Raw genomic sequence first — 26,860 nt, forward strand, 5'->3', positions numbered from 1 at the left:
ACACATTGGTCAAAAAATTGAGGCTCTTTTTAATTAAAACGTATCCCCCATCCACCACGGGGAGGTGGCCTCATTTAGGATGGGACCCTAGCACAGATATAGATATATATATAGATATATAGATAGAGACTGGGAAAGCTGGCTGAGTGCCTTGAGCTTTTCACTGTGTACTGCCTGCCACCCAGCTTTCCCAGTGTACTGGGTAGCATGCAGTACACTGTGCAGGGCTCACTGTACTTTCCTAGTTTTCCCAGTCTTCTGGAGAGAATTTCTGTCTGATATAGCAGCCATATTGGAGGTAGCTCTTCAGAAGACTGGGTAAGCTTAGTAGCATGCATACTGCAGAGTGCCACACAGATTTCCCAGTCTCCTGAGGCCCCAGCAGTTATAGGCTGCTTATTCTCTCTGCACTCCAGCACTGCCATTCCCTCTCCCTGCCCTGTACTGATGTGTTCTCTCCCCCTCACTCTTCTCTCACCCTACCACTATATCTTACCATCACCACTCCTGGTCAGATACCTAACCCTTATTGCCATTAAATATTGTAGAGTCTGTCCCTAAGCATTTCATTTTTTCATATTTACAGACACAGTAGATTTATACTAATAAAGTTGTAATATATTGATCTAGAGGCCTCCCTTCTTCCTGACTGGTAAAAATTACCTTCATCCTGTAGGACAGTGATAGCCAGAGTTAAAAAGATTTCACTTTGCATGCTCAGTTAACTTCTTTAATACTCATTTTTCATTCATTATATGAGATTTACTTTCAGAAAAATCACCAGTGACCTAGATGAAAGTATTGAATTATCAATGTACTAAGTTATTTGTTAATTATTTAGGAAAAAGAGCGGGACATTGAGCGTCTGAAGCAGCGGCTGCAGCAAATGGAAGAGGAGCAGCATGAGCTAAGGGCTGAAAAGAATGAATCAATTTTCAGAGAGCGAGAGGCAATGGCCCAGGCAGAGCGAGCAGAAAGGGCCCTTGCCAGGGAGATCAATGCAGCTTGTGAACGCATGCAGTGCATTCCCGGGAGGTCTAAAGTACAAAGTCCATCACGAAGCAGCCATGGGTAAGTGGCAGCACACAGATCATTGAGAAACCTGAAGATTCGTAGATGGTATTATGGGCAGCATAAAGAGCAGTGATTTTATATACACATTACAGCATTTTAGGTTACTCTAGCTCAGAAAGTAAGATGTTTAATGCACTGCTACAGGACATCTTTTATAGTGTTAAAGGGGTACTCCAGTGGAAATTTTTTCTCTCTATCGGCTCCATTGGGGGACACAGACCTTAGGGGATATGCTGCTGTCACTAGGCTGGCTTGACACTATGGTAACAAAAAAATTCGGCCCCTCCCAGCAGGATATACCTGCCTACAGGCACCTGAGATAATCAGTTTTAGCTTATTGTCTGTAGGAGGCAGACACTGGTTTGGTGTTCTCCAGACCCGTTGAATTATTTTTTAAGATTAGGGACGTATAGTTAGAATTTTCTCTCCCTTTTATTTTCCTTGTTTTCAGGTGGGGACTCAGGGACTCAGGAACATAGCGTTCACTGTTTCCCCATTTACGATTGAAGGGGCACAGACATCGTGGATGTACTGTCAACCCCTTCTCCTTAATGGTCAGCGCCTGGGGTTGTACCTCATGGTTCCGGGTCCCCCACCTTCCCTGCTTGTCTTGCTGTTACAGCCCGGCATGATGCAGGTGACCAAAGCTGACTGAAGACTTCATTAGGTAAGTTCTTCAGACTAAGGTGAGTATTTTCTCCCCTCTTTCTTTCAGGTTACAGGAATTTTCAACCTCTGGAGACCCCTTTCTGGAGCCCATTCCTGTTTATTTTTGCTAAGGGATCCCTGCCCTATTTATCTCAACATGGGGAGGGTTTTCTCTATTATTCTGTGTTGTAGGACTGTATTATTCAGTGGTGTAGGACTGTTAGTTTCCCTTCCCTCACTCTTACCGGCGCTGCCTGTGTGCAGATGCTGGCACGTATCTCTCTATGGGAGCGCAGGGCTTCATTCATTCTTCGGTGGCCGCGCACCGCCGACAGCCTCCCTTCACTCACGGGCTGGCGCCGGCTCCCCTACTTCGGTCGCATATATGCTAGGCGACCAGAGCACAGTGTTCACGCGCTGCCGGCAGCATTTTCTGTGCGCTCTGTTTCTTTCTTGGGGCTCCATTATGGCGCAGTTGTGTTTAATCATAACGGCCGCGGGCTCCTGCTCAGCTTTAGCTCCGCCCACTTACGGCCAGCGGGGTTCCTTTCCTATCAAATGCAGACCCGCAAATTCACCCGGCTTATCTGCCAATCAGCGCTCTGCACGCGTGGCAGTCTGCCCTTAAGACCAATGAGAGGCGCCCTAGCCTCAAATCCGGGCCACGTTTTTCATTGGTCCTGAACTCTTCCCCTCCTGTCTGACTGAGCTTCCTTTTACTGGTTCTCGGCTGTTTGGTAAACGCCTAGATGAGATTATCTCAGAGGCGACGGGTGGTAAAAGTTCCTTGTTTCCTCAAAATAAGGCTCGCAGTACTGCTTCCCGTCGAAAGTCGACCTCCTTTTGGTCCTTTCAGGTGTTTGGTTCCAATAGGGGATCCAGACAGGCGCCTTTGCGGGACAAGAAGGCTCCCTCATTCCAGACCCGTCCCTCCTGGAAATGGACAACCGTTCCGGACGTTTTGCGGCCAAAGCGGGCACCCAAAAACCTACCTCTGCCTGAAGGGACGCCCCCACCCACAGATTTTTCTTGGGTGGGAGGTTGTTTGTTGCTCTTCCGGGACGTCTGGTCTGCTCACATGCAGGACTCCTGGGTCAGGGATGTGGTATCCAACGGATACCGGATCGAGTTTGCCTCCCTTCCATGGGATTGCTTTTTTCGTTCCCGGGTCCCCGCTCCCCCTCTCTGGCAAAGGCTTTTCGGGGCGCACTCCAGTCCCTTCTCATCCAGGGAGTAATCGTTCCTGTTCCTCCCAAGGAGCTTTTTTGAGGTTTTTATTCCAACCTCTTCATGGTCCCCAAGAAAGGGGGTTCCGTGCACCCAATCCTAGATCTGAAGCACCCCAATCAACATCTTCTCCTCCGTCATTTCTGCATGGAGTCTCTCGGTTCGGTTGTGGCGTCCATGGTTCAAAGAGAATTTCTTTCTTCGGTGGACATCAGGGATCCCTACCTCCACATTCCAATATTTCCAGGACATCAGCAGTATCTCTGCTTTGCAGTTCCAAAAGGCCTTTTTCAGTTTGTGGCTCTTCCTTTCAGTCTGGCCACTGCTCCGAGGTTCTTCACCAAGGTCCTGGCGCCAGTGATCGCCCTTTAACGGACGAGAGGTCTCTCCGTGATTTCTTACTTAGATGACTCCTGATCAAGGCTCCAACCAGGGCCCAGAATCTGGAGTCTCTCAGTCTTCCCCTTCAGGCCTTGTCTCGTTTCGGCTGGATGGTCAATCAGGACAAGTACAACCTCTCTCCCACCCAGTCTCTAATTTTCCTGTTCGACACGGCGTCTCAAAGGATTTGGCTTCCACCGGACAAGCAGCTGACTCTTTTGTCAGGAGTTCGGATACTTTGGAACCCTGTTCCGGTTTCCATTCGCTTTTGCATGGAAGTCCTGGGTTTGATGGTGGCGGCCATGGAGGCCGTTCCATTTGCCCAGTTTCATTACAGGCCTCTTCAACTTGCAATTCTATCCCAGTGGGACAGATCTCCATTGTCTCTCTCCACTGTGTCGCAGGATCATTCTTCCTCAGAGGTCCCTTCTGTGGTGGCTTCATTCCCCCCTGCTTCTACAGGGGCGCTCCTTCCTGACCCTCCACTGGCAAGTCATCACGACGGATGCCAGACTTTCGGGCTGGGGAGGTGTTTTCTGGGACGGGTCAGTCCAAGGCCTTTGGTCCCCCGAGAAGCCCTTCTCCCCATCAACATATTAGAACTGAGGGCAATCTATCTTTGCCTGCTCCATTGGGAGATCCTTCTTCGGGACCGTCCTGTTCGTGTCCAGTCGGACAACACCACTGCTGTAGCCTATATCAATCGCCAGGGTGGCACTCGCAGCTCAGCATTGATGGCCGAGGTGACCAAAATTCTTCTCTGGGCGGAACTCAGGGTTCTGGCCATCTCAGCAATTCACATTCCGGGAGTGAACAACTGGGAAGCGGACTTTCTCAGCTGGTCTTCAGCCAACCCCGGCGAGTGGTCTCTTCATCCGGAGGTGTTTGCAGAGATTTGCAACCTCTGGGGCATTCCTGACATGGACCTTTTCGCGTCCCGCCACAACCAGAAGGTTCCTCACTTTGTGATGAAGTCTCGGAATCCCTTGGCTCTGGATGTGGATGCCCTTGTGATCCCTTGGTCGGACTTTGCCCTACCCTTTCTTTTCCCTCCTCTTCCTCTCCTTCCCAGGGTCCTGAGGAAGCTCAAAGCAAAGGGCGTCCCCGCCATTCTCGTGGCTCTGGACTGGCCCCGGAGGGCGTACCACACCAATGTGGTCAGACTTCTGAACGACGTACCACTGAGCCTCCCGCTTCGTCTAGATCTCCTCCCTCAAGGTCCCCTGTGCCACCTCAATTTACCGTCGCTGCATTTGATGGCGTGGCGGTTGAGACCGCGGTTCTAAGGGCTCGTGGTTTTTCTTCCCAAGTGATTCGCACCATGCCCAGGGCGCACAAGCCCTCCTCTGCGAAGATTTACCACCATACCTGGTGGTCTTATTTTCGTTGGTGTGAATCTCAGTCTTTTTCTCCTGTTACGTTCTCTCTCCATCGACTCCTTTCCTTTTTGCAGTTGGGACTGGAACAACGGTTGGCTCTCAGCTCCCTTAAGGGTCAGGTTTCGGCCCTTTCCATTCTCTTTCAATGTCCTGTAGCGTCCGATTTGCATATCTGGACTTTCCTTCAGGGAGTGGCTCATGCAGCACCTCCTTATAGGTACCCTACTCCCCCTTGGCACTTGAACTTGGTTCTTGGTGCCCTGCAGGGTGCTCCCTTTGAACCTCTCACGGATGTTTCTCTTCGTCTCCTTTCCTGAAAGGTGGCGTTCCTTATTGCAATTACCTCTATTAGGAGAGTTTCAGAGCTGGAAGCTCTCTCCTGCCATTCTCCCTTCCTGGTCAAAGGACAAAGTTGTTTTTCGTCCGGTTCCGTCCTTTTTACCTAAGGTTGTTTCCGTTTTTCACCTCAATGAGGACATCGTCCTCCCGTCCTTCTGTCCGACCCCATCTCATCCCACGGAACGTTTGCTCCACAAACTGGATGTGGTGCGGGCTGTCCAGACCTACCTCTCAATCACTTCTTCTTTTTGTCAGTGTGACTCCTTTGTTCTTACGGACGGTCGCCATAGAGGACAACCTGCTTCAAAGGACACCATTTCACGGTGGATTCGGTCTGCTATTTCGGAAACTTACCCCGGCAAAGGGAAGACCCCCACCCTTCAGGGTCTCAGCTCATTCCATGTGTACTGTCGGAGCATCCTGGGCTCTCCGCAACAGGGCTTCGGCCTCACAAGTCTGTAAAGTGGCCACCTGGTCGTCTTTGCACACTTTTACAAAATTCTACCAGGTTCATACCTTCGCATCCGCTGATGCTAGTCTGGGCCGTAAGGTGTTTCAGGTGGCGGTGATCCAGTCTTCCACCTGACTGGGTTTCTTTTACCCACCCTAGGGACTGCTTTGGTACATCCCAAGGTCTGTGTCCCCCAATGGAGGAGAAAAGGAGATTTTTATGCTTACCGTAAAATCTTTTTCTCAGAGGATCCATTGGGGGGGACACAGCACCCGCCCTTTCTCTTCTGGTGTTCCTGGTTTGGTTACCTGTCCAAGGGTGTGTTCATTTAGTTTTTATTCTGTGGTTTCCTCGGACAGTTCTTTTTTTTTTCTGCCTGTCGGTCCTCTCCTACTGCTCTGGGACAAAAACTGATTAGCTCAGGTGCCTGTAGGCGGGTATATCCTGCTGGGAGGGGCCGAATTTTTTTGTTACCATAGTGTCAAGCCTCCTAGTGACAGCAGCATATACCCCAAGGTCTGTGTCCCCAATGGATCCTCTGAGAAAAAGATTTTACAGTAAGCATAAAAATCTCCTTTTTTAAAATCAACTGGTGCCAAAAAGTTAAACAGATTTGTAAATAACTTCTATCTTAATCCTTCCAGTACTTATCAGCTGCTGTATGCTACGGAGAAATGTGTGAATTTATTTTCAGTCTGACCACAGTGCTCTCTGTTGACACCTCTGTCCATGTCAGGAACTGTCCAGAGTAGGAGCAAATCCCCATAGCAAACGTATCCTGCACTGGACAGTTCCTGACATGGACAGAAGTGTCAGCAACTAAACTTCCTGTGAAGCCTACAGCAGCTGATAAAGTACTTGAAGGATTAAGATATTTTAAAAGAAGAAAAAATTGTTTTCCACTGGATAAATAATAGAAATATATACCTTGCAGGAGTCCTACTCGCCCTTCAGCTAACCAAGCATTGAAAGTGTTGCATGAAGTAAGTGAAGAGACCAACCAGTTCATTCATAAGTTACAACAAGATGTAGAAGCTCAAAAGCGCACTTCACTGCATCTACAAAGAGAGAAGGTAAGTAAACTGATCTACTAGACTATGCTTCCAGAAACCAAATCATAAAAGAGGAACTCACATGGGTAAAAGAACTGTAAATGGGATGTCCATGGCTAAAGAACAAAATAAAAACAAAGAAGGCTGTACTCATGTACTACCCTTCCCCAATGCCCTGCCTATGCTGCCTGGTTTCAAGCTGAGCACTTCCTTGACACAGAGAAGCTCTCTCTAGCATTGAAACAAACCATAACCACCCCCCCCCCCCCCAAAAAAAAAAAGACTTTCCTCCCACACTCTCCCTGTGCTTCTAGTATCCTGTTGCTGTCCTCTTTCTTGTTGCTGGGGGTCAACGGGTCAGACTGACACTCCCCTAATCACTGGCAGCAGTGATGTGTGTGGCGTATTGAGCTCCGGCCCGGTCTTCTTCCTGGTGCCTGGGCCCAAAATGTCACACTACTGCACAGCCTACCACTGGCTGAAGCAGAACAACGATGTGGCCAGAAACTAGCTGATTGGCAGTCTGACGTGTCGACCCCTAGCAACAAGAAGGAGGACTGCAGTGGGGACAGAGCAGGAGGCAGCAGAGGAGTAACGGGAGGTAAGTCTGTTTTTTTTTTTTTGTTTTTTTTTAAATGCCAGCAGTCTGAGCATGTTCCTTTTTTAAAAAAAAATAAAAAAAATTTGTAACGCCACATAACTCCTTTAATTTATCTCCTACTAGATCCTTATTTTTGTTAATGCTAAATTGCACATGTACTACTACTGTAATTTAGCCTGCCCCTTTTGAACAGGGTGTTGGAGTTTACTAAAAATACAAAATAAAGCATTTATCACTCTAGTTGGTTGTGTAGTCCAAAATTTGCTTCCCCCAGGGAAATTGGGGCTGCCCTATGCACATTAGATTGGTGTTGGTTCCAGTTGATAATAATGGGGTATGCTGGTAATTATATAATGCTTCTATCCAAGTAAGCTACATATTATATAACTTCTACCAGGATGAGACCCTCCATTTCTTTTCCCATGAGCTACCAACCTGGATACGTTTCTTATACTGTAATAATAGATATTGCTTCTTTGCTGTGGATTTGGGAACGTTTTACATATATTTGTTTTTTTAAATAAAATTTTCTTTGTGTATTGAACAGGAACGGGAATTTCAGCAATTAAGAGAACAGTTGCAGCTAGAGAAAGAAAAAGCTCTGGAAATGTTAAAAGAGAGACTCATACAGGCAAGTACAGCAGCTCTTCTTCCAAACTACTCATGAGGATCAGTCTTCACCAGTACTGTTTTAGAATTTTATACGTTGTTTATTTTTATGGCATTTCTGGCTCCTATTGCAATTGGTATTTTTGAATGCTTTGCTCAGTTTGTAAAGATATTTCAAGGTAATTACCTTGAAACATATTATTAGGGTTGGTAAAACAGAATTAGGAAGAGAATAAAAATTTCCCAACACACTATTACTTGTATTTTAATTCAGCTTTTAACCATAGACTTTAATTTACTTGTGGAGCTGAATGACCTGCTTTTGCCCCTCAGGAACACATAGAGGAAATCACTAACCTGCAGCAAGACCAGTTGAGAGAGTCTAATGGAGGAGAGAAGCAGTCTCTTCGGCAGCAGCTCAGAGAGAAGGACAATGAGCTCAGAGCCATCCAGAGAAACATGGCCAAATGGAAAGATGAGACTGCCACGAAACTTGCTCAAAAATTTGAAGAGGAACTTAATGCAGAGCTTGAAAAGTAAGTCAGTGGTATGGTATCTTTTATAAATGAGAGAAGATTGTAATAATGATCACAATTATTTGGCCAATATCAGAGGTTTCTTTTTAGAGGGAAACCGACAGATGGATCAACCCCAGTATTCTGAAAATACAAGTGGTTAGTGTGGGGGATCCTGAGTAAAACAATATATTACTTATCCCCAATCCATTCAACTGTAGCCGAGATATAGAACATTCTTACAATATGCAAATTCACTCTTAATTGTCTGCACCTCTGATGCCATCCCCTGGGTCAAGTTCGTGCCATTCCCTCATCAAGGATATAAAGGAGATGAATATTAATAAGCAGAGTAGCGTGAATGGGACCCAAGGGATGGTTTTAGAGGTGCCGATAATCTTCAAATCTGCCTCCAGTGCAGTTAACTGCTTATTTCTCGGGAACAGCTGAAGGGTTTCAGGTAAGGAATACATTGTTTTACCCAGGATCACCCACACTAACCACCTGTATGCCACCAGAGTTAGTGGGGCTGATCTATCTGTCAGTTTACCTTTAGAAAATTGAACAATCTAAGTGGGAATTTCTGCAAATCCCTGCATTTGTCGCTAACAGCAAGATAAAAAAAACTTTCAACAATACATCTATTTTAAAGGGTTACTCCTATTTTAACCTTTATGGTATGTCTACGGGATGTACCAAAAATGTCTGGTAGATGTGGGTCCCAACTCTGGGACCTTCACCTTTCTCTACAGCAAGGGGCCTGGCCCCATCCAGCCTAGATGTTTGCTCATTTCTGGCCACCTCCAGCCACTGCTACCAGGCTGGATAAGGCAGGGGGCCTTGGTTCTTAAAACAGATATGGGTCCTAGAGATGGAGATATCCTGTGGATATACCATAAATGTTTGAGATGGGAATACTTCTTAAGTATGCATTATTTCAATGTAATGGCCCCATCTATGCCCATTGTTTACTTTGTGGTATAGTTATTTCTGCTCTGGTCTGGTGGATGCAAGGTAATTGTGGTGCACTATTGATGTCACAACCAGTAGCATGACATGGGCATCTGGTGAAAGGACGCTTATTTTGTGCAGAAGGTATTGTTGTATTGTTGTGACCAGGTGTTCTCAAGATACATTACATGGCTTAATTTAAAAGCAATAGGATATCTATGTATTAGGGATCGACCGATATGTTTTTTTTAGGGCCGATAGCCGATACCGATAATCGGTGGAGGTTAGGGCCGATAGCCGATATCTTATACCGATATTCCGGTATAAGTTATCGGCTATTTATCCCCCCGCGACACCGCTGCAGATCATTGATTTAAAGTGGGCGCTTTAAATCAATGAACTGCAGCGGCTTTTGCGGTGCCAGAGACTGCCGCCGCCACCGGCTACTCTCCCCCTGCCTGTCCGGGGGTCTTGAGACCTATCACCGCCACCGATCCCCCTGCCGCACCGCCACCGCAATCACCCCCCCCCCCCCCCCCGACCCGCCGCACCGCGCCCGCCCCCCCCAGCCCCCCCCCCCCGCACTGCACCGGCCCCATTGCCTCCCCCATCCCCGGTTTTATAATTACCTGTTCCCGGGGTCCACTCCACATCTGGCTCCGGTGGCGTCCTCCTGAACTGTCACTGTGCGCACTCACGGTGACGTCACATCGCGTACGTCACGTCACTCGTCATTGCGCACAGCGTAACGCAGGACGCAGCAGGAGCAAGAAGTAGCGTGGGCTCCGGGAATGGGGGAGGCAATGGGGGCGGTGCAATGGGGGGTGCGACCCTGTGTGGGGGGGCTGTCGCGGTGCATTATCGGCTTATCGGCAAGGTAATTGCCGATACCGATAATGCCCAAAATCGTGATTATCGGTCGATAATATCGGCCATATCGATAATCGGTCGATCCCTACTATGTATACATCAATGTACCAGGCCCTCGAGACCCAGAGATGCCCTACTGCCTTACTTAAAGCAAGCATGCACACTCTGCCTCCATTTTTCAGATTCCCTTTGTAAAATCAAAGCAGTAACCTTATTAGGCAATTGCACCACTTTACCTTTAATGTTCAGTTATGGAACAAACCATTCTTGATTATTTTGCTACTTCTAGAAATAAACATCTTGACACAGCGGCCGACGCATTTCTAGTCATTGCTGTGTATCTGTCATTGCTTCACTTTCTCTTTTTTTTACTTGGTTGCTTCTGCTCTGTGGAATTTTGCACTTAAGCAGCTGTTTATTCCTACAGATGCAAGGTGGATTTTCTGAGAGAAAGGTAACTGGTTACATAGTTGAAATAACAGAGAACTAGTTGTAGATATCCATCATGTAATACTAAAGCATGTCTATAAAAACTGAGGAGACATTTATAAAGCTCAGAGTAAAGGAAGTCATAACGTGACCTATAGTAACTAGTTATACACGTATACCTAGATTTTGGCATCTAAACAGACCACTAAGAATATAAGAATGGTCTAAAGTGGCTATTTACAAAATTCTAGTAAGTTACACAGTAGGTTTAATTTTAGTCCTACTCATAAGATCCCTATAAAAAGTTACTCTGTGCTGTTATAAATGCCCCGCATTAATGTATTTTTCAATATCTTCATCACTAACATAACCGAAGTTATAGAAGGAAGGCCACAAGCAGAAAGATTATTCAGTCAGCGCTTGGACTACGTGGACATTGCCGTCCCTGTAGATTGGACATATGCCGCCCAAAGAATGACTGATTTTATTATTTTGCTAGCTGAATTTCCGCAGCGGAGAGCTCATTTGCTGAAATTCCGTTGTGTGGTCTGTGCAGTAAGGTCCCTGGGATTCTGCTGCACCAGAATTTCCACTTTGAAATGCCCTCAAAAATCTGGTAGCGTGATCCCAGCCTAATTGTGTCAATGTATGAGTGTGTGAATAAATGCCACAATTCGCTGATTACACGTGGCAATAGATGAGTGAGACCCACATACTTTGTTTAGCGACAATAAACATAACTGGTCAAAGTAAGAAAAGAGGTGTGAATGTGGCGAAGTGGTCAAGGCCTTAGCAACTAAATACAACCCACTCTTTTGCAGCATCCCAAGTGAAATCTCAAAAAGCTATGTGGTGGATACAGTATCTTTTTAGGGTATTAAAGCATGGCTAACTCTATGACAGATTTCCTATCATATCTGATTTTTTTAATAGTGGCCATATCATTTAAATTAGCATTTACTATTTGTACATGTTTTAAAATCTTGTAGCTACACAAGATCTGTAGCTATTCTTATATGTCTGTTTAGGAAATACTTGTATGTTTATAACCAGGGCTGTGGAGTCGGTAGATAAATGTTCCGACTCCCATAACACCAAAGAAAAATAAATACTGTATAGAGTTCACACCACATAAATATAATATAATCAATAATCTTTATTATTTACCAAATACAGTACAAATACACATAAAGGGCTAAAATCTATTAAAAAGCTAAACAAAGCATGACCCAACATGGGAGAGGCGCCATGAACCCCCCCCTCACCAATGTCCTGTCCCTGTAATATACTCACTCAGTGTGGCTGCTGGTGCACAAAATCAAGTCAATGTATAGCAACTGCTAAACAACTCTGAATAATGACAAGCAGATACAATATGACTACTAAATAGAAAGGATAAAATAAGTACAAACAGAGTACATAATATCACCAGATGTCGGCAGCCACAGACAGAGGATCCATAACAATGTGCACAGGGACAGGACCCCAGAGCCCCACGTGTTCCGTCACGATCGGTGACTTCCATAGGGGTGTTGTGGTCATAATGCCCCCTCAGCATATTTATATGTCTACTACATAATGATCATACCTGTCAGGTGAGTCTGTGACTATCGCGCCGCGTTGTGTGAGTATCGGCGTGGACTTCCGCCCCACACGCCCTCTTCCGGTATCTGGCCGAGAGTGCCATTCAAAGTAATGCGAGCGCATCCGATCATGTGACCCCTTAGGGTCACATGACTGGATCGCTGCTTCCCTATTCTAAACTATCCCACGCGAATATATGGCGCTCGATAGTGTGGTGACCCACGTGACCCGTCTGGTCACATGAGTCCACCATGTGATCACATGTATTCAAATAACTTTATAGATCGCGCACACTTGGTTCTATTTTGCGCATGTGTACCCTAATAGTCTTATTTTCCAGGCTTTTACTGCAAGATGGTAAGTGGGATTTCGCTATGCATTTGATAAATTATGACATCAACAATGCACCGCATCTGCCAGTGTGAACAATGACTGAACATAGAATATACTAAAGTTCATCAAAAATTAATAATAAAATGTAATTCTAAGCTTACAGTTATCCCCAAAATGAATAATTAAAGTGTATTTACATGTGATATATTGTGTCATGTAGAATAAATAGATAAAAGAGAAAAACATGTGACATGCAATATAGTGACATGTAATATATTATGTGTCATGTAATAAAAAATAAAATATTAAAAAAATATAAATAAGAAAAAGAAAAAAGAAATAGTGTAAAGTAAACTAATATAAATAATCAAAATAAATAAATCTGAGTATAATATTAATGTACAATAAAAATGTGTGCCTTGCATAGTGCTAGATGTTATTGGAATGTACTATACACAATGCCCAATATTATATATATATATATATATATATATATTTATATATATATTTTTTTTATATATCTGTTATATCTCATTATACATTACTATACATTATATATCCATTGATACCAATAAATGCTAGAAAATCAGATATAATATGATAAAAAGATTTTTTATATTATACACAATGCTGATCATTATGGATATACTGGTTGATGATAGTAAATACCAATTGATCAATTATAAAAACAATTCATCAATTCTCATCAATCAGTAATTTAATGTAATTAATTTCAAATATATAACAGAATAACATAATTAGACATCCAAATGTGCTGCTATATCCCCTTAATCTCCCATTCATATATTCACCATTGGCAGATGTAGGTGCACTGCTAATATCCCAAGAGCGAATCACTCACACCTAGTCTTAGACCCACATCACATAGCCTATTAAAGTTACCTCCATCTAATACGGCGCATGACCTACGACTTCACCTGACTAAAATACAAAAATATATATATATATTATTTCATAATTTATACTTCAGCATTGATTCACAGTATAAGAATGTGGCATAGTGTCCTTTCCTTCATCCAATTGCTCTATACTCGAGTCCATGTATAATGTCTCAAGAGAGTCTAAATCAGTAAGTCCATATTGGACGGTCTGAAAAAGACCTGTAAATCTGCTCCTTGTCTGGATCATCTCAAAAAGTTTCCAGTCTCCATATTGAGGTCCATATCTGCAGTCTCAGGTCCCATGGCCATCAACAGGACTCCTTCTGTTAACAGTTTGTGTCCACTTAGTCCATGTCACTTCGTCCAGTTAACCAAATCATGTAGAATTGAACCATTTCGCCCTTAGTTTTTCTCTTCTCTCTACTTTAAGCCGCTGGGCCCGTCTTTGAAACCAAAAACCCTCCCCATGTGAGTGTATGGTGTTATATGTGTAAATGAAATAACTATTAAATAATAGTGAGTGTGTGCGGTGACATATGTGACCAAATTAAATGTGTGATTGTGTCATATTGTGTACCAATATAATTATACTACAAGTAGTGTATGTGAGATGTAGCGATTAAAGAATATAAGTACTAAAACCTTTTTCTGTACTTCCAACTCCGACTCCTCTGTATTAATATGTGAATGTATTTTATACATTCCTTGAAGGAAAGAAAGGTAACATACCTGTCATTACCACAGGACTACTGGCTGGGAAGCCAACAATCTACTGTATTGAACAGTTTGTGTACTGATCTGCTGCTGAAGATAGGGCAGTGGGAGGATCAAGGAAGGGGCATTTATTATAAAACATGATTTCCCTAGTAGAATCCCATAGTCATGTTTAAAGTTTAAAGGGGTACTCCGCCCTTAGACATCTTATCCCCGGGGTCCCGCTGCTGGCAACCCCCGAGATCGCCGCTGCGACACTGCGCTTTCATTACTACACAGAGCAAGTTCGGGGGACGGATACAGAGCGATACAGTGGACGGAGCAGCATAATGTCATAGCTCCGCCCCTCGTGACATCACTGCCCGCCCACTTAATGCAAGTCTATGGCAGGGGGCGTGAAGACCGCCATGCCCCCTCCCATAGACTTGTATTGAGGGGGCTGGCCATGACATCACGAGGGGCAGAGCCATGACGTAACAGTGCTCCAACCCCTGTATCGCCCGTCATTACGCACAGAGCGAACTTGCTCTGTGCAGTAATGATAGTGCGGTGCCGCAGCGGCAATCCCGGGAGTCCCCAGCAGCGGGACCCCGGTGATCTGACATCTTATCCTCTGTCCTTTGGATAGGGGATAAGATGTCTAGGTGCGGAGTACCCCTTTAAGCTAACAATTGAGTTTACAAGTTTTTATAGCCTTAGCTGAATGGCAGCAGTTTTTCCGAAGGTTTACAGTTTCAGTCTTGAACTATTGACCCTCCATTCCCTTCACTTATACAAGTGTCTCTAGTCCTGCAAAAAACATATTTCCTCTGATCCTTATCAGTGAGAGGCTAGGTTACCCATGGGTTCCCTGTAACAGCAGAACACAACACTATGGAAAGTATAAGTATTGCCGCTCCTAATTGTGCGTTGTGTGCTATATAGTAAAGCACATGAAAAGCTTCTTCACGGTCACTTAACGTGTTCGTTTTGCGGTTACGTGAGGCACTGCATGCATTGGTCTTTATTCTTATAGTAGAGAAGTCATTAATTATAACTTTTTGTGAATTGGGACATTTAAACTTGCTTTTAAAAAAAAAAAATGTATTCCAATCTAAATTTAGTAGGAGTCGGAGTTGGTGCATTGTTTGCCGACTCCGACTCCAGGTACCCAAAATTTCGTTCGGCTCCGACTCCACAGCCCTGGTTATAACAGTTCCTGAGCATTTTTTCTTATAACACCGTTGTTCCATTCCTCTGTTATTCCTACTAGAAATGTATTAACAAATTGGCAACTGGGTGTTACCATTTGGGGGTGTGGTCTTACATGCTTTAAAACTGTCCAATCAGTGCCACCAGTGTCAGACTGCGTAGGGACACACTTTATAGTAGGAAGGATAGTAACACCCAGTTGTCAGTTTTTTTGTTTGTTTGTTTTAAATTCTAGGAGGCATGACCTATAAGAGAAAATGTTCCAAAATTGTTATTTTATGGGGAATACATGTACAGTGATCCCTCAACTTACAATGGCCTCAACATACAATAGTTTCAACATACAATGGTCTTTTCTGGACCATTGTAACTTGAAACCAGACTCAACATACAATGCTATGGAATCTGCGAAACGTGTCAATGGCTGGAAGAATCTACCAGTCAGAATGGACATTCACTGGTAAAACCCCTGTAGTCCTAAAGTGTATGCACTGACTGGTGTCTGGTAGCGCCCCCTACAGTACAGGGTGGTATTACATTTTCTGTACTCTTTGCCTGTACCAGAGTTAGCTGCTTCTTTGAACACCAGGTGAGGGCGGCTCCATTTTACTTTTTTTTTAGGACATTGCGTGTTCTGTATAGCTTCTATCCTCCACATAGACCAGTGTTTCCAAAAGAGGGTGCCTCCAACTGTTGCAAAACTACAACTCCCAGCATGCCCAGACAGCCTTCGGCTGTCCGGGCATGCTGGGAGTTGTAGTTTTGCAACAGCTGGAGGCACCCTGGTTGGGAAACACTGAAATAGACAGTGATTTACAGCTCCCAGCAGATCTTTCATACTTTTATGTGTAAGGATTTGCTTTATCTGTATTAATTATCTACTTTTTCTTTAATCCTGACATTTTCCTATTTTTGGATAACATTTTAAGGCTTCAGAACTAATTACCAGGTTTCCATAGAGTTATGGTTTCAACATACAATGGTCGTCCTGGAACCAATTAATATTGTAACTTGAGGGACCACTGTATTGACTACAACGTGAGAAGAGATGACAGGCATTCATAAACTCACCCTTTGCTTTTATCATAGAAGAGGGGAAGCATTGTATACTCTTTTTTTTTTGCCATAAACATTAAATATTTGTTAGCAGATTCAGTGACTTTTTAAGGAACGAAACTGATGAAGGCTGATGAAAACTGATATGATATACCTTAAATCCCATGGAAATAAATCGGATTTTTACATGATCATATTTATTGCAAACCATAGAAATGGCCTTTTTACCATATGGCACAAAAATTCAGTGATCTGACAGCAAATGCCTAATGTTTGTATCTGTCTTTAGCATGGGAATTTAAATCATTGACTGTAATGAAGGTTTTCCATTTCGCCATCTATGGCCAGTTTATTATGAAAATAATGACAATATCTGGCATTTATCAGGTATTCAGGAACTTGTTTAATAGTTGTTTTTAACTTTGGGGGCTAATCGTCAAAGTGGTATTGTGACATACTTGTGCGTCTGCTTGTGGTTGGTGGTTAATGTGTAACTGTACATGGGGAGCATACATTTTTATTGAACAATTTGTTAGTCATGTGTGATGCCACAAAAGGACAAAAACAAATTTTTCAATGAAATGACTGTAAGTATAACTTTGACTATTTGTCATTAACTCACTTTTATAAAATGAACATGGCATTAACACTAAAGGGAATCTGTCAGCAATTGTGTGCCAGCAAACCTGCTGACAGCCATAAATAGGTGCTGTGAAGGGGAAGGCCGATATACCTCTGATCTCTGCACAACCAAACTGTTTTAAAATCCTGGCTGCTAAAGAGTTTGAGTCTTGTAATAAGAGCCTTCCTGGTCCTGCTTCTCTCCTGTGATTTATAGCAGTAGCGATTTTTTAAGTGGACCAAACAGCTGTCTATCAAAGGTGAGAGGCAGAGCCCGAGGGGACTTCAGGGGAAGACCCTGCTTCTCCGACTCTTCAGGAGTGGTAGCTAGAAACTGTCATCAGTGTTACATGCACTAACCTGTTGGTACAGGTAGGTAGTATGGGTGACGCTGATTATAATGATACTTACCTACCCCCGATCCGTGGTCCAGTTTGTCTTTTATCATCTGTAATCCGTCCGCAGGCTTGGTGCACCTCAGGACCACGCTGAAGTCACCACTGCTGCTTCTCCACTGGGCCCCGCTGCAAACAGGCTTGGGGAAACAGCAGCGGTAACATCAGCGGGCTCCTGGAGCACCGACTGCGCACCAAGCCTGCCACCAGATTAAAGAAGATAACAGACAAACAGGACCCCGGGTCTGGGGTACCAACAGGTTAGTGCGGGTGACACAGATGGCAGTTTCCCTTTGAAAACCTGCTTATTGGTCATAGGCATGATTAAGAGCAAAATGATGTATGTTCTCCTCTTTCAATTGCCTGCTTAGGACTGTGAGCAGAACTGCTGACAGATTCTGTTTAAAGAATAGCTGTCATTTCAGGTAACTTTCTTTGTATAAGCTGTTTTGTGTTGAAATGAGGGCAGCACTATTTCTGGCCATTATGTATCTTGTATATGGCATTTTCTTCTTGGTAACCCACCCTGAAGAATCCTTCTCTTTGTCAGCTTTTCCTGAGCTCAGTTCCAGAGTGGATGTAGACTATCCTCTTTAATGGCTCCCATACACTACGTAGAAAAAAACCAGCAGATCCTGCTTCCCATTCTCTCTATAGAAAATACTCAGAAGTTGCAGCAGCTTGAAAGACATTTACAGCAGCCTATACTTTGAATCCAGAGTTTGTATCAGTGTTTTGTCCCTGCACTTCCTCTCCTTCTTGCTCTTCCACATTCCCTCTCCATAGACTTCTATGGGCAGTGGAACCTGATTTAATTGAAGCTGAGAACCGGTCTCCCTCCCTGCTGAAGATGGATTTCCCTTAAAGGGGTTATCCAGGAAAAATGTTTTTATATATCAACTGGCTCCAGAAAGTTAAACAGATTTGTAAATGACTTCTAATAAAAAAAATCTGAATCCTTTCAGTACTTATGAGCTACTGAAGTTGAGTTGTTCTTTTCTAAGTGCTCTCTGATGACACCTGTTTTAGGAACTGTCCAGAGTAGAAGCAAATCCCCATAGCAAACCTCTTCTACTCTGTGCAGTTCCCGAGACAAGCCAAGATGTCAGCAGAGAGCACTGTTGCCTGACAGAAAAAAACAACTCAACTTCAGCACCTGATAACTATTGGAAGGATTAAGATTTTTTAATAAAAATAATTGACAAATCTGTTGTACTTTCTGGAGCCAGTTGATATAAAAAAAAAGTTTTTTCCTGAAATACCCCTTTAATGGTGACCAGATAAGAAGTTGGAGAGGGAGGAAAGTATCCTTGGGTGTGGAGAAAAAAACTTTTTTCTCTGAAAACATGTAGTACAGTGTCTTATATTTGCTTAAACTATTGATTTATGCAAATTTATTTGAAATGACAGTTACACTTTAATTTTTGGGTGACGGAGAGGATCTATCCATTAAACAACTTGATAATGTGCTTACGTTTTTTATTGTTAAAATTTCTCACATAAATGATCGATTTCACATCTTTTGTGCAGAAGTTTGTCCAGGAGTAAGGCCTCAGACAGTCACAGGAGCTCAGAGAGGATTGGATCAGCTGTGCGGAGATTGTCATTGGTAAGGGTCTGCCTGTGGTGGGACTGCACGCCAACCAACCAACCACATCTTGGATTTATGTCTGTTGTCAAAACTAGTGCAAGAAAAAAGCAACCTAATAGATTTTAGCTTGGGCTTTTCAGATGTACTTTGTAAAAACAAACCTGATTGGTTGCTATTTGCAATGATATTACAGTAGCTAAAGTTTGCATATCTTTTACTTACATCTTGACATTTTTTTTTAAATATGTTAGTTGTTCTTTCAGATTGCAGTAAATCATAGTCTGCAACCTTTAAAGGGACACTCCGCTACCCCAGTGTTCGCAACATTTTGTTCCAAACGATTGGAGCACGCGGCGGGGTCACGACCATGCCCCTTGCAATGTCATGCCACTCCCCCTCAATGCAAGTCTATGGGATGCCACGCCCCCTCCCATAGCATTGAGAAGGCATGGCCGTGACGGCATGAGGGGACATGGCCGTGACAGCATGAGGGGGCGTGGCCATGATGTCACGACCCCTGCCGCACGCACCCAGCATTCTAAATGAACCCTGAACGCAGTACAAAGATCGTGGGGGTCCCAGCGGCGGGACCCCTGTGATCAGACATCTTATCGCATCTTAGATAAGATGTCTAGGGGCGGAGTACCCCTTTAATCCTTCATTCATGTTCAGACCTCTAATATTCAGTGTGCAAAGTCTTCTTATGCGTGTGTATTCTCCCTATAAATTATGGTAAGGTCTGTGTGTTCAGAAGGGTCTAGAGTTTGCTTTGCTCTTCTTTCCATATACCGCCTCTGTGAGCTGTCCTCCATGTATGCTCTCCACTCTGTTCACATTCCGAGTTGCTGAGGACAACGCCTTCTTTTGACCTGCTGTTTAAGATTTATTGGATTTATCTTATTTTTCAGCTAAAATAGTTAATGAAGATAATTTAAAAAGTTGCTTTGTTTTGCAATTAGGAAATAAGGAAGTGTTCAATAAAAAAATCAACTGTCATTTGTCATTTGATCAGTATGTTCAACCAATAAGCAGATTCGCAAGTGAAAAACAATATGACCACATTTCTTGCTGTAACTTTAGCAAAAATTTTATTTAAAAAATTTACTAGTATAAGGCTAGGACTCCACTGAGATTTTTTCCCGCCAGGAAAAACTGCCAGGAAAACTGCCACGAATTTTCCTTGTATGTTGGAAGTTTTTCTGGCGTTTTTCCTGGTGTGTGGAAATAGCCAGTTTTGGCCCCTGTTGCAGTTTTCTCACTGTCTTCAGGTACCACTCTGTGGGTCGGATGCTGAACGCCCGGTCCACAGAGTGTAAGGAGATGAGGAGTGATGTACAGCATCAATATTCACCTCCCCGGCCGTATAGTATACAGGGGAGCATAGTGTACCTGTGTATACTATACAGGAGGCGGGAATCCTGTCATTATACTGACAGGACTCCCTGCTCCTATAGCCGTTTGGGCAGTATACAGTATATACAGCTATCTATAGATAGCTGTATATAGTGTATACAGAAGACGAAGTCCGCTTACTTCCCTCGAGTCCCAGGACGGTCCGTGTAGCTCCGCCCCCAAAGGCTTTCTGGGCATGCTGCGAGTTGTAGTTTTGCACCAATTGGTGGCTCCCTGTTATGGTAGACATTGCATCATGGGTGCTCTCCCCAGCGGACAGCGCCAAAAATGTCATAACCAATTTTTTGTTTTTTTTTCTTCTCGTTTCAGATCCGTGTATGCAGAGGATTACGGCGGATTCGATGGATTACGACGGATTCATTTTTTTTCTTTTAATAAAATGGTTAACGAGGGCTGTGGGGTGTGTTTTTTTTTAAATAAAATAATTTTTCCAATGTGTTGTGTTTTTTTTTTTATTGAATTTTCAGGCTTAGTAGTGGAAGCCGGTCTTTTTGACGGAATCCATTACTAAGCCAGGGCTTAGCGCTAGCCCCAAAAACAGCTAGCGCTAACCCCCAATTATTACCCTAGTACCCACCGTACAAGAGCGGGTACCAACAGGCCCGGAGCATCAAAAATGGCGCTCCTGGGCCTAGGCGGTAACAGGCTGGCGTTATTTCGGGTGGGGAGGACCAGTAACAATGGTCCTCGCCCACCCTGGTAACGTCAGGCTGTTGTGCTGTTTGGTTGGTATTGTGCTGAGAATGAAAATACGGGGAACCCTATGCGTTTTTATTTATTTATTTATTTATTTAAATAAAATAAAAAACGTATAGGGTTCCCTGTATTTTCATTCTCAGCACAATACCAAGCAAACAGCAACAGCCTGACGTTACCAGGGTGGGCGAGGACCATTGTTACTGGCCCTCCCCAGCCTAAATAATGCCAGCCTGTTACCGCCTAGGACCAGGAGCGCCATTTTTGATGCTCCGGGCCTGTTGGTACCGGCTCTTCCCGGCACCCCTGTGGCGGTGGGTACAGGGGTAATAATTGGGGTTTAGCGCTAGCTGTTTTTGGGGCTAGCGCTAAGCCCTGGCTTAGTAATGGATTCCGTCGAAAAGACCGGCTTCCACTACTAAGCCTGAAAATTCAATAAAAAAAACACATTGGAAAAATTATTTTATTTGAAAAAACACTCCCCCACAGCCCTCTTTAACCATTTTATTAAAAGAAAAAAAAATCCGCTGTAATCCATTGAATCCGCCGTAATCATCTGCATACACGGATCTGAAAGAGAAGAAAAAAAACACAAAAAATTGGTTATGCCATTTTTGGCGCTGTTTGCTGGGGAGAGCACCCATGATGCAATGTCTACCCAAACAGGGAACCACCAATTGATGCAAAACTACAACTCCCAGCATGCCCAGACAGCCAAAGGCTGTCTGGGCATGCTGGGAGTTGTAGTTTAGCAACAGCTGGAGTCTCCCTGTCTGGGTAGACACTGCCAGAAGGCTCTGTTCACATTATACAAAACAGACAATGTGAACAGAGCTTCAGATTTACTATCCTGGTTCCCTTCTGTAGCTCCGCCCCCTAATTACATCATCACTATGGAGCGGAGCTACACTGACCTGCCCGGTACTCGAGAGAAGTAAGCTGACTTCGTCTTCTGTATACACTATATACAGCTATCTATAGATAGCTGTATATAGTGTATACCGCCCAAAGGGTTAACCTACACTGTCCAGCAGTGTAAGTTAACTCTTTCCTTGCTGGGCTTGCCCATAGCGCACAGCTCAGCAAGGGGTTAAGTGAGCCAGCAATGTGTATACTGTATACACATTGCAGGCTGACTGTAAGTTCTTGCTGGGCAGTAGGTATACGATCTATATCTTACTGCTCAGGATCAGCTGTTCTCCCGGCTCTGTAGCCCTGAGAACAGCTGACCCCGACAGTCACTTCAGGAGGATCGCAGCAGGCGTCAGGAGGAGTGACATCCGCTGTGATCTGTCCCTTACTGAGGTACTACTGCTCCCAACATGGAGCACACTCTGCTCCATGCTGGGAGTTGTAGTACCTGCATTAATAGACAGATCGCAGCGAGTGTAACTTCTGACACCCGCTGCGATCTGTCTATTAATGCAGGTACTACAGCTCCCAGCATGAAGCAGAGTGTGCTCTATGTTGGGAGTAGTAGTACTTGTAGTTAAGGAAAGATCACTGCGGGTATCACACCTGACACGCTCTGCGATCCTCCGGTATAATGTATAGCTGCAGCGGCCGGCGCTCTCTTATGGTCCCCTGCATGCCATATATATACACATTCCGATTTCTTACAGAGAGCTGTGATTGGCTGGAACCATCTGGCCAATCACAGCTCTCTGCGGGAAATATGAATATGTGTGTATATACGGCAGTGCAGGGGACCATAGAAGAGCGGCCGCCGCATCTATAAATTATACAGAAGGATCGCAACAGGCGATCTGTCAATTAGTACAGGTACTGCTACTCCCATCATGAAACAGTGTGTTCCATGCTGGGAGTAGTAATACTACCTAAAAAATTTGAAAAACACGCACAGACTACATTTTTATTATTGTCGGCTACATTTTTAGTGCTTTACCCGCTCACATAAATTGATCCCTGTTTAAAAATGTATAAACATTTCATAATAAAAAAGATACATTTTGTTAGATACAATTTTTTCCATCAGTACTGTATCTTTTTTATAAAAATTTTTAATAAAAAAAGTATCTCCATAATTTTTGGGGATCGCTAAAGTCCAAAAAAGAATAAAAACCGCCTGCAAAAACACAAAATTTAAAACCAACATGGCGTTTTTCTTAGCGTTTTTGCTCTCCCATAGACTTCTATGGGAGGAAAATGCCACGAAAACGCTGTGCGGGAAATTTGGCGTTTTTAATGGCGTTTTTCCAAAAAAAAACTCAGTGGAGTTCCAGCCTTAGGCTAGGACTCCACTGAGATTTTTGCCCTGCGATTTTAGTTGTTTAAAAACGCCAGAAAAACTGCCACAGTTTTTCCCTGTGTTTTGGCGTTTTTTCTGGCGTTTTTACCTTTGTATGGAATTTGCAGTTTTGGCCCCTTTTGCGTTTTTTTTTTTACAAAATAGTTTGGTACCAAAAAAAAAAAAAAAAAAATAAGGATTCAGTAGGGATGTAAAAATGTATTTAACTAAATGTTTATTTCTTATAACAAAATTTTGATATTTCATTTTTATAAAGTGTGTGTGTGTGTGTTTAACTTTTTTTTTCTCTCTTTTTTTTTCACATTATTTATGTAGTACTACTACCTCCAGCATGTAACAAGACTGTTCCATGATGGGAGTAGTAGTACCTGTACTATAGACATATCGCCCCGGGTGTCAGTCTGACACCCGATGCAATTGTCCATAATATAGCAGTGATGTGGCTCTATACAGCGCTCACATCTCTGCTCTATTCACATCACTCATTCATTCATTCATATTTTCCGCCCAGAGCTGTGATTGGGCGGATGGTTGCAGCCAATCACAGCTCTGAGGAAAAGATGAATGAATGAGCGGCCGGCCCGGAGTACAGTGCAGAGCAGGGATGCGAGCGATGTATACAGCCGCTCTGCATCTCTGCTATAGACAGGACGGTCACAGCGGGTGTCAGTAGTGACACCTGCTGTGATGTGTCCTTTAGCAGGCACTAGTACTCCCAACTTGGAGCACACTCTGCTCCATGCTGGGAGCTGTTGTACCTGCATTAATAGACAGATCGCAGCGAGTGTAATTTCTGACACTCGCTGCGATCTGTCTATTAATGCAGGTACTACAGCTCCCAGCATAGAGCAGAGTGTACTCCATGTTGGGAGTAGTAGTACTTGTAGTTAAGGAAAGATCACTGCGGATATCACTCCTGACACCCGATGCTCCTGTATAATGTATAGATGCAGCGGCCAGCGCTCTCTTATGGTCCCCTGCACGGCCGTATATATACACATTCTGATTTCTCACAGAGAGCTGTGATTGGCTGGAACCATCTGGCCAATCACAGCTCTCTGCGGGAAATCAGAAGGTGTATATATACGGCCGTGCAGGGGACCATAAGAGAGCGCTTTTTTTTTTTTATGGTACCCTATGAAATTTTTATAAAAAAAAGGTAACTCCATAACTTTTTTGGATCTCTAAAGTCAAAAAAAGAATAAAAACTGCCTGCAAAAACGCAAAATTTAAAACCAACATCGCGTTTTTCTTGGCGTTTTTGCTCTCCCATAGACTTCTATGGGATGAAAACGTCACAATTTCAGGGCAAAAAACGCCAAACTAGTTTTGAAAATCCAGCCTCTGAGCCCGAAATTGCTGTAAAACGCCAAAAGGATAAAAAAAAATGGCAAACTGAAAAACGCCAAGTGAATCTGGCATTTTGCAGTTTACCACTGACTTGCAGCTAACATCTGGACGCGGCGTTTTTTCACTGAAAAAACGGCGTGCGGGAAAATTGGCGTTTTTGACGGCGTTTTTGCAAAAAAAAACACAGTGGAGTTCCAGCCTTATAATTGCTATACATCATGTCTTGGCCTCTCTTCACTCTCTCCTACACTAATACGTACAATAGAGTACATCCCAGTCCAAAGCCACTGAGCTCCACTTCTCCACCATTCCATAGCGTTCAGGTACCTGCAGCCTAGTAGACTGCCTTAACCTCCTCTAAATTGGACAACATGTTCCTGATAGCAAATGCTGGATCACCGCCTTAGGGGCGCTGTAATTTATTCTCTGTTTATTTAGAGGCTATCTAACATTTTTATTGAGGATTTTATTGAGCTTATAGTTATAGAACACTGGCTTTTTATAATGGCAGGAAAGAAAAGACAATTCCCATCTGCGGTCAGCCTCCAGCCCATCACTCAATGGTGCTGTGTCACAGCATGATTTCAGTGCACTGAAGATTTTGCGCAATTTGCAAGGGAGAGTGAAAGAACTGCGGGCAGACAACGGAGGATACCATGGCAGGAGCATGGAGGATTTAAGTTTACTAGGAGGCTCATACCGAGAGAAAGTAAGGGAAAAATAAGTTTGTCTTTTTTGTTTGTGTTTTTATTTCTTTTCTTGAAATGCATGTAAGCCACCAGGGAACTGTGGCATTTCTTGATGGCAAGTTTTTGTGGGTAGTATGGTAAATATTGTGGTACACTACAGCATAATATCAGCAAGAAGACATATAAACATATGTAAAAGACATATCACATTTGGGCAACTTGTGCAGGACTTTTATTTCGGGTAATGCCTTGTGGTATTGTCTTCTGTATGTTATCTTTGCAATAGGCACTTTTTTGATTTATTAATATAATGTATCAAATGGGGGAGATTTATCAAAACCTGTGTAGAGAAGGAGTGGTGAAGTTGTCCATAGAAACCAATCAGAATGCTTCTTTCATTTTTAAAAAGGCCTCAGAACATTAAAAGCAGAAAACTGATTAGTTGCTTTGGGCAACTGCTCCACTCTTCCTCTACATAGGTTTTGATAAATTTCCCATGTTTACATGTCTGCTTGCTTATATTATGTTGTAGTGGATTATAATATTTACCATAATTGTACACATTTTGGACACATGTTCTCTACTGTTTGGTTTCTTGGATTTAACTGAATATGAACAATGCTATCAAATGCAAATAAGTGTGCACAGCGGCACCATGAATTCAGCTCACCTCTCGGCTTCAAACTCTTTCATCAGCATGGACACGGTTTAATTTCCAGCCCAAACACAACTCGCAAAACAAAGGGGATGTCCAGCCCGGTATGTGTTTCAAAACATAGCCTTTAATAAATGCCCCATTAAAATATGCAGTACAGCACTTGTTGCTTGGATCAGACACTACGCATTTCTGACATAGACATCACGTCCTTACTAATGGGTGTCACATGTCATCCGAGACCAGACTTTATGAGTATATAATTGCCAGATGACAAAACTCACCTACTGGCCTCCAGTGTGACACAACCAGAACTAGTTTGTATTCAGACATGGTTATGACTGGTTCTTAAACACCATATAAAATTAGTGACCCACAATGTACAGTCATGGCCGTAAATGTTGGCACCCCTGAAATTTTTCTAGAAAATGAAGTATTTCTCACAGAAAAGGATTGCAGTAACACTTGTTTTGCTATACACTTGTTTATTCCCTTTGCGTGTATTGGAACTAAACCAAAAAAGGGAAGAAAAAAAAGCAAATTGGACACAATGTCACATCAAACTCCAAAAATGGGCTGGACAAAATTATTGCCACCCTTTCAAAATTGTTGAACAATGTGATTGTTTCAAGCATGTGATGCTCCTTGAAACTCACCTGGGGCAAGTAACAGGTGTGGGCAATATAAAAATCACACCTGAAAGCAGATAAAAAGGAGAGAAGTTCACTTAGTCTTTTCATTGTGTGTCTGTGTGTGCCACACTAAGCATGGATAACAGAAAGAGGAGAAGAATATCTGAGGACTTAAGAACCAAAATTGTGGAAAAATATCATCAATTTCAAGGTTACAAGTCCATCTCCAGAGATCTAGACTTG

General features: G+C 43.5%; 1 protein-coding gene and 1 long non-coding RNA gene across 7 annotated transcripts in view; one reads left to right on the forward strand and one right to left on the reverse strand.

Annotated features, from left to right (window-relative positions):
• LOC130286426 (trichohyalin-like) overlaps positions 1–26,860 on the forward strand; it is a 98,093-nt gene that overhangs the window by 67,899 nt on the left and 3,334 nt on the right. For 3 of the 5 annotated variants that reach the window (XM_056537273.1, XM_056537276.1, XM_056537275.1), the window contains 7 exons: positions 842–1,071; positions 6,434–6,572; positions 7,700–7,783; positions 8,095–8,297; positions 10,525–10,551; positions 18,853–18,931; positions 25,153–25,350. In XM_056537273.1, the coding sequence (XP_056393248.1) occupies positions 842–1,071; positions 6,434–6,572; positions 7,700–7,783; positions 8,095–8,297; positions 10,525–10,551; positions 18,853–18,931; positions 25,153–25,350 (960 nt within the window). The remainder of the gene's footprint in view (positions 1–841; positions 1,072–6,433; positions 6,573–7,699; positions 7,784–8,094; positions 8,298–10,524; positions 10,552–18,852; positions 18,932–25,152; positions 25,351–26,860) is intronic. The other 2 variants (XM_056537274.1, XR_008847410.1) reach the window with 2 other exon arrangements.
• The window catches only part of LOC130286498 (uncharacterized), a 33,889-nt gene continuing 17,417 nt past the window's right edge, over positions 10,389–26,860 (reverse strand). The window contains exons 3-4 of one of the 2 annotated variants that reach the window (XR_008847413.1): positions 18,822–19,004; positions 10,389–10,540 (exon numbers count right to left, since the gene is read on the reverse strand). This is a non-coding gene — a long non-coding RNA (uncharacterized LOC130286498). Of the gene's footprint in view, positions 10,541–18,609; positions 19,005–26,860 lie in introns of those variants that run through there. The other variant, XR_008847412.1, reaches the window with a different exon arrangement.

Source organism: Hyla sarda, chromosome 1 (genome assembly GCF_029499605.1).
Source record: "Hyla sarda isolate aHylSar1 chromosome 1, aHylSar1.hap1, whole genome shotgun sequence".
In the NCBI taxonomy this organism is placed as follows: Eukaryota; Metazoa; Chordata; class Amphibia; order Anura; family Hylidae; genus Hyla; species Hyla sarda.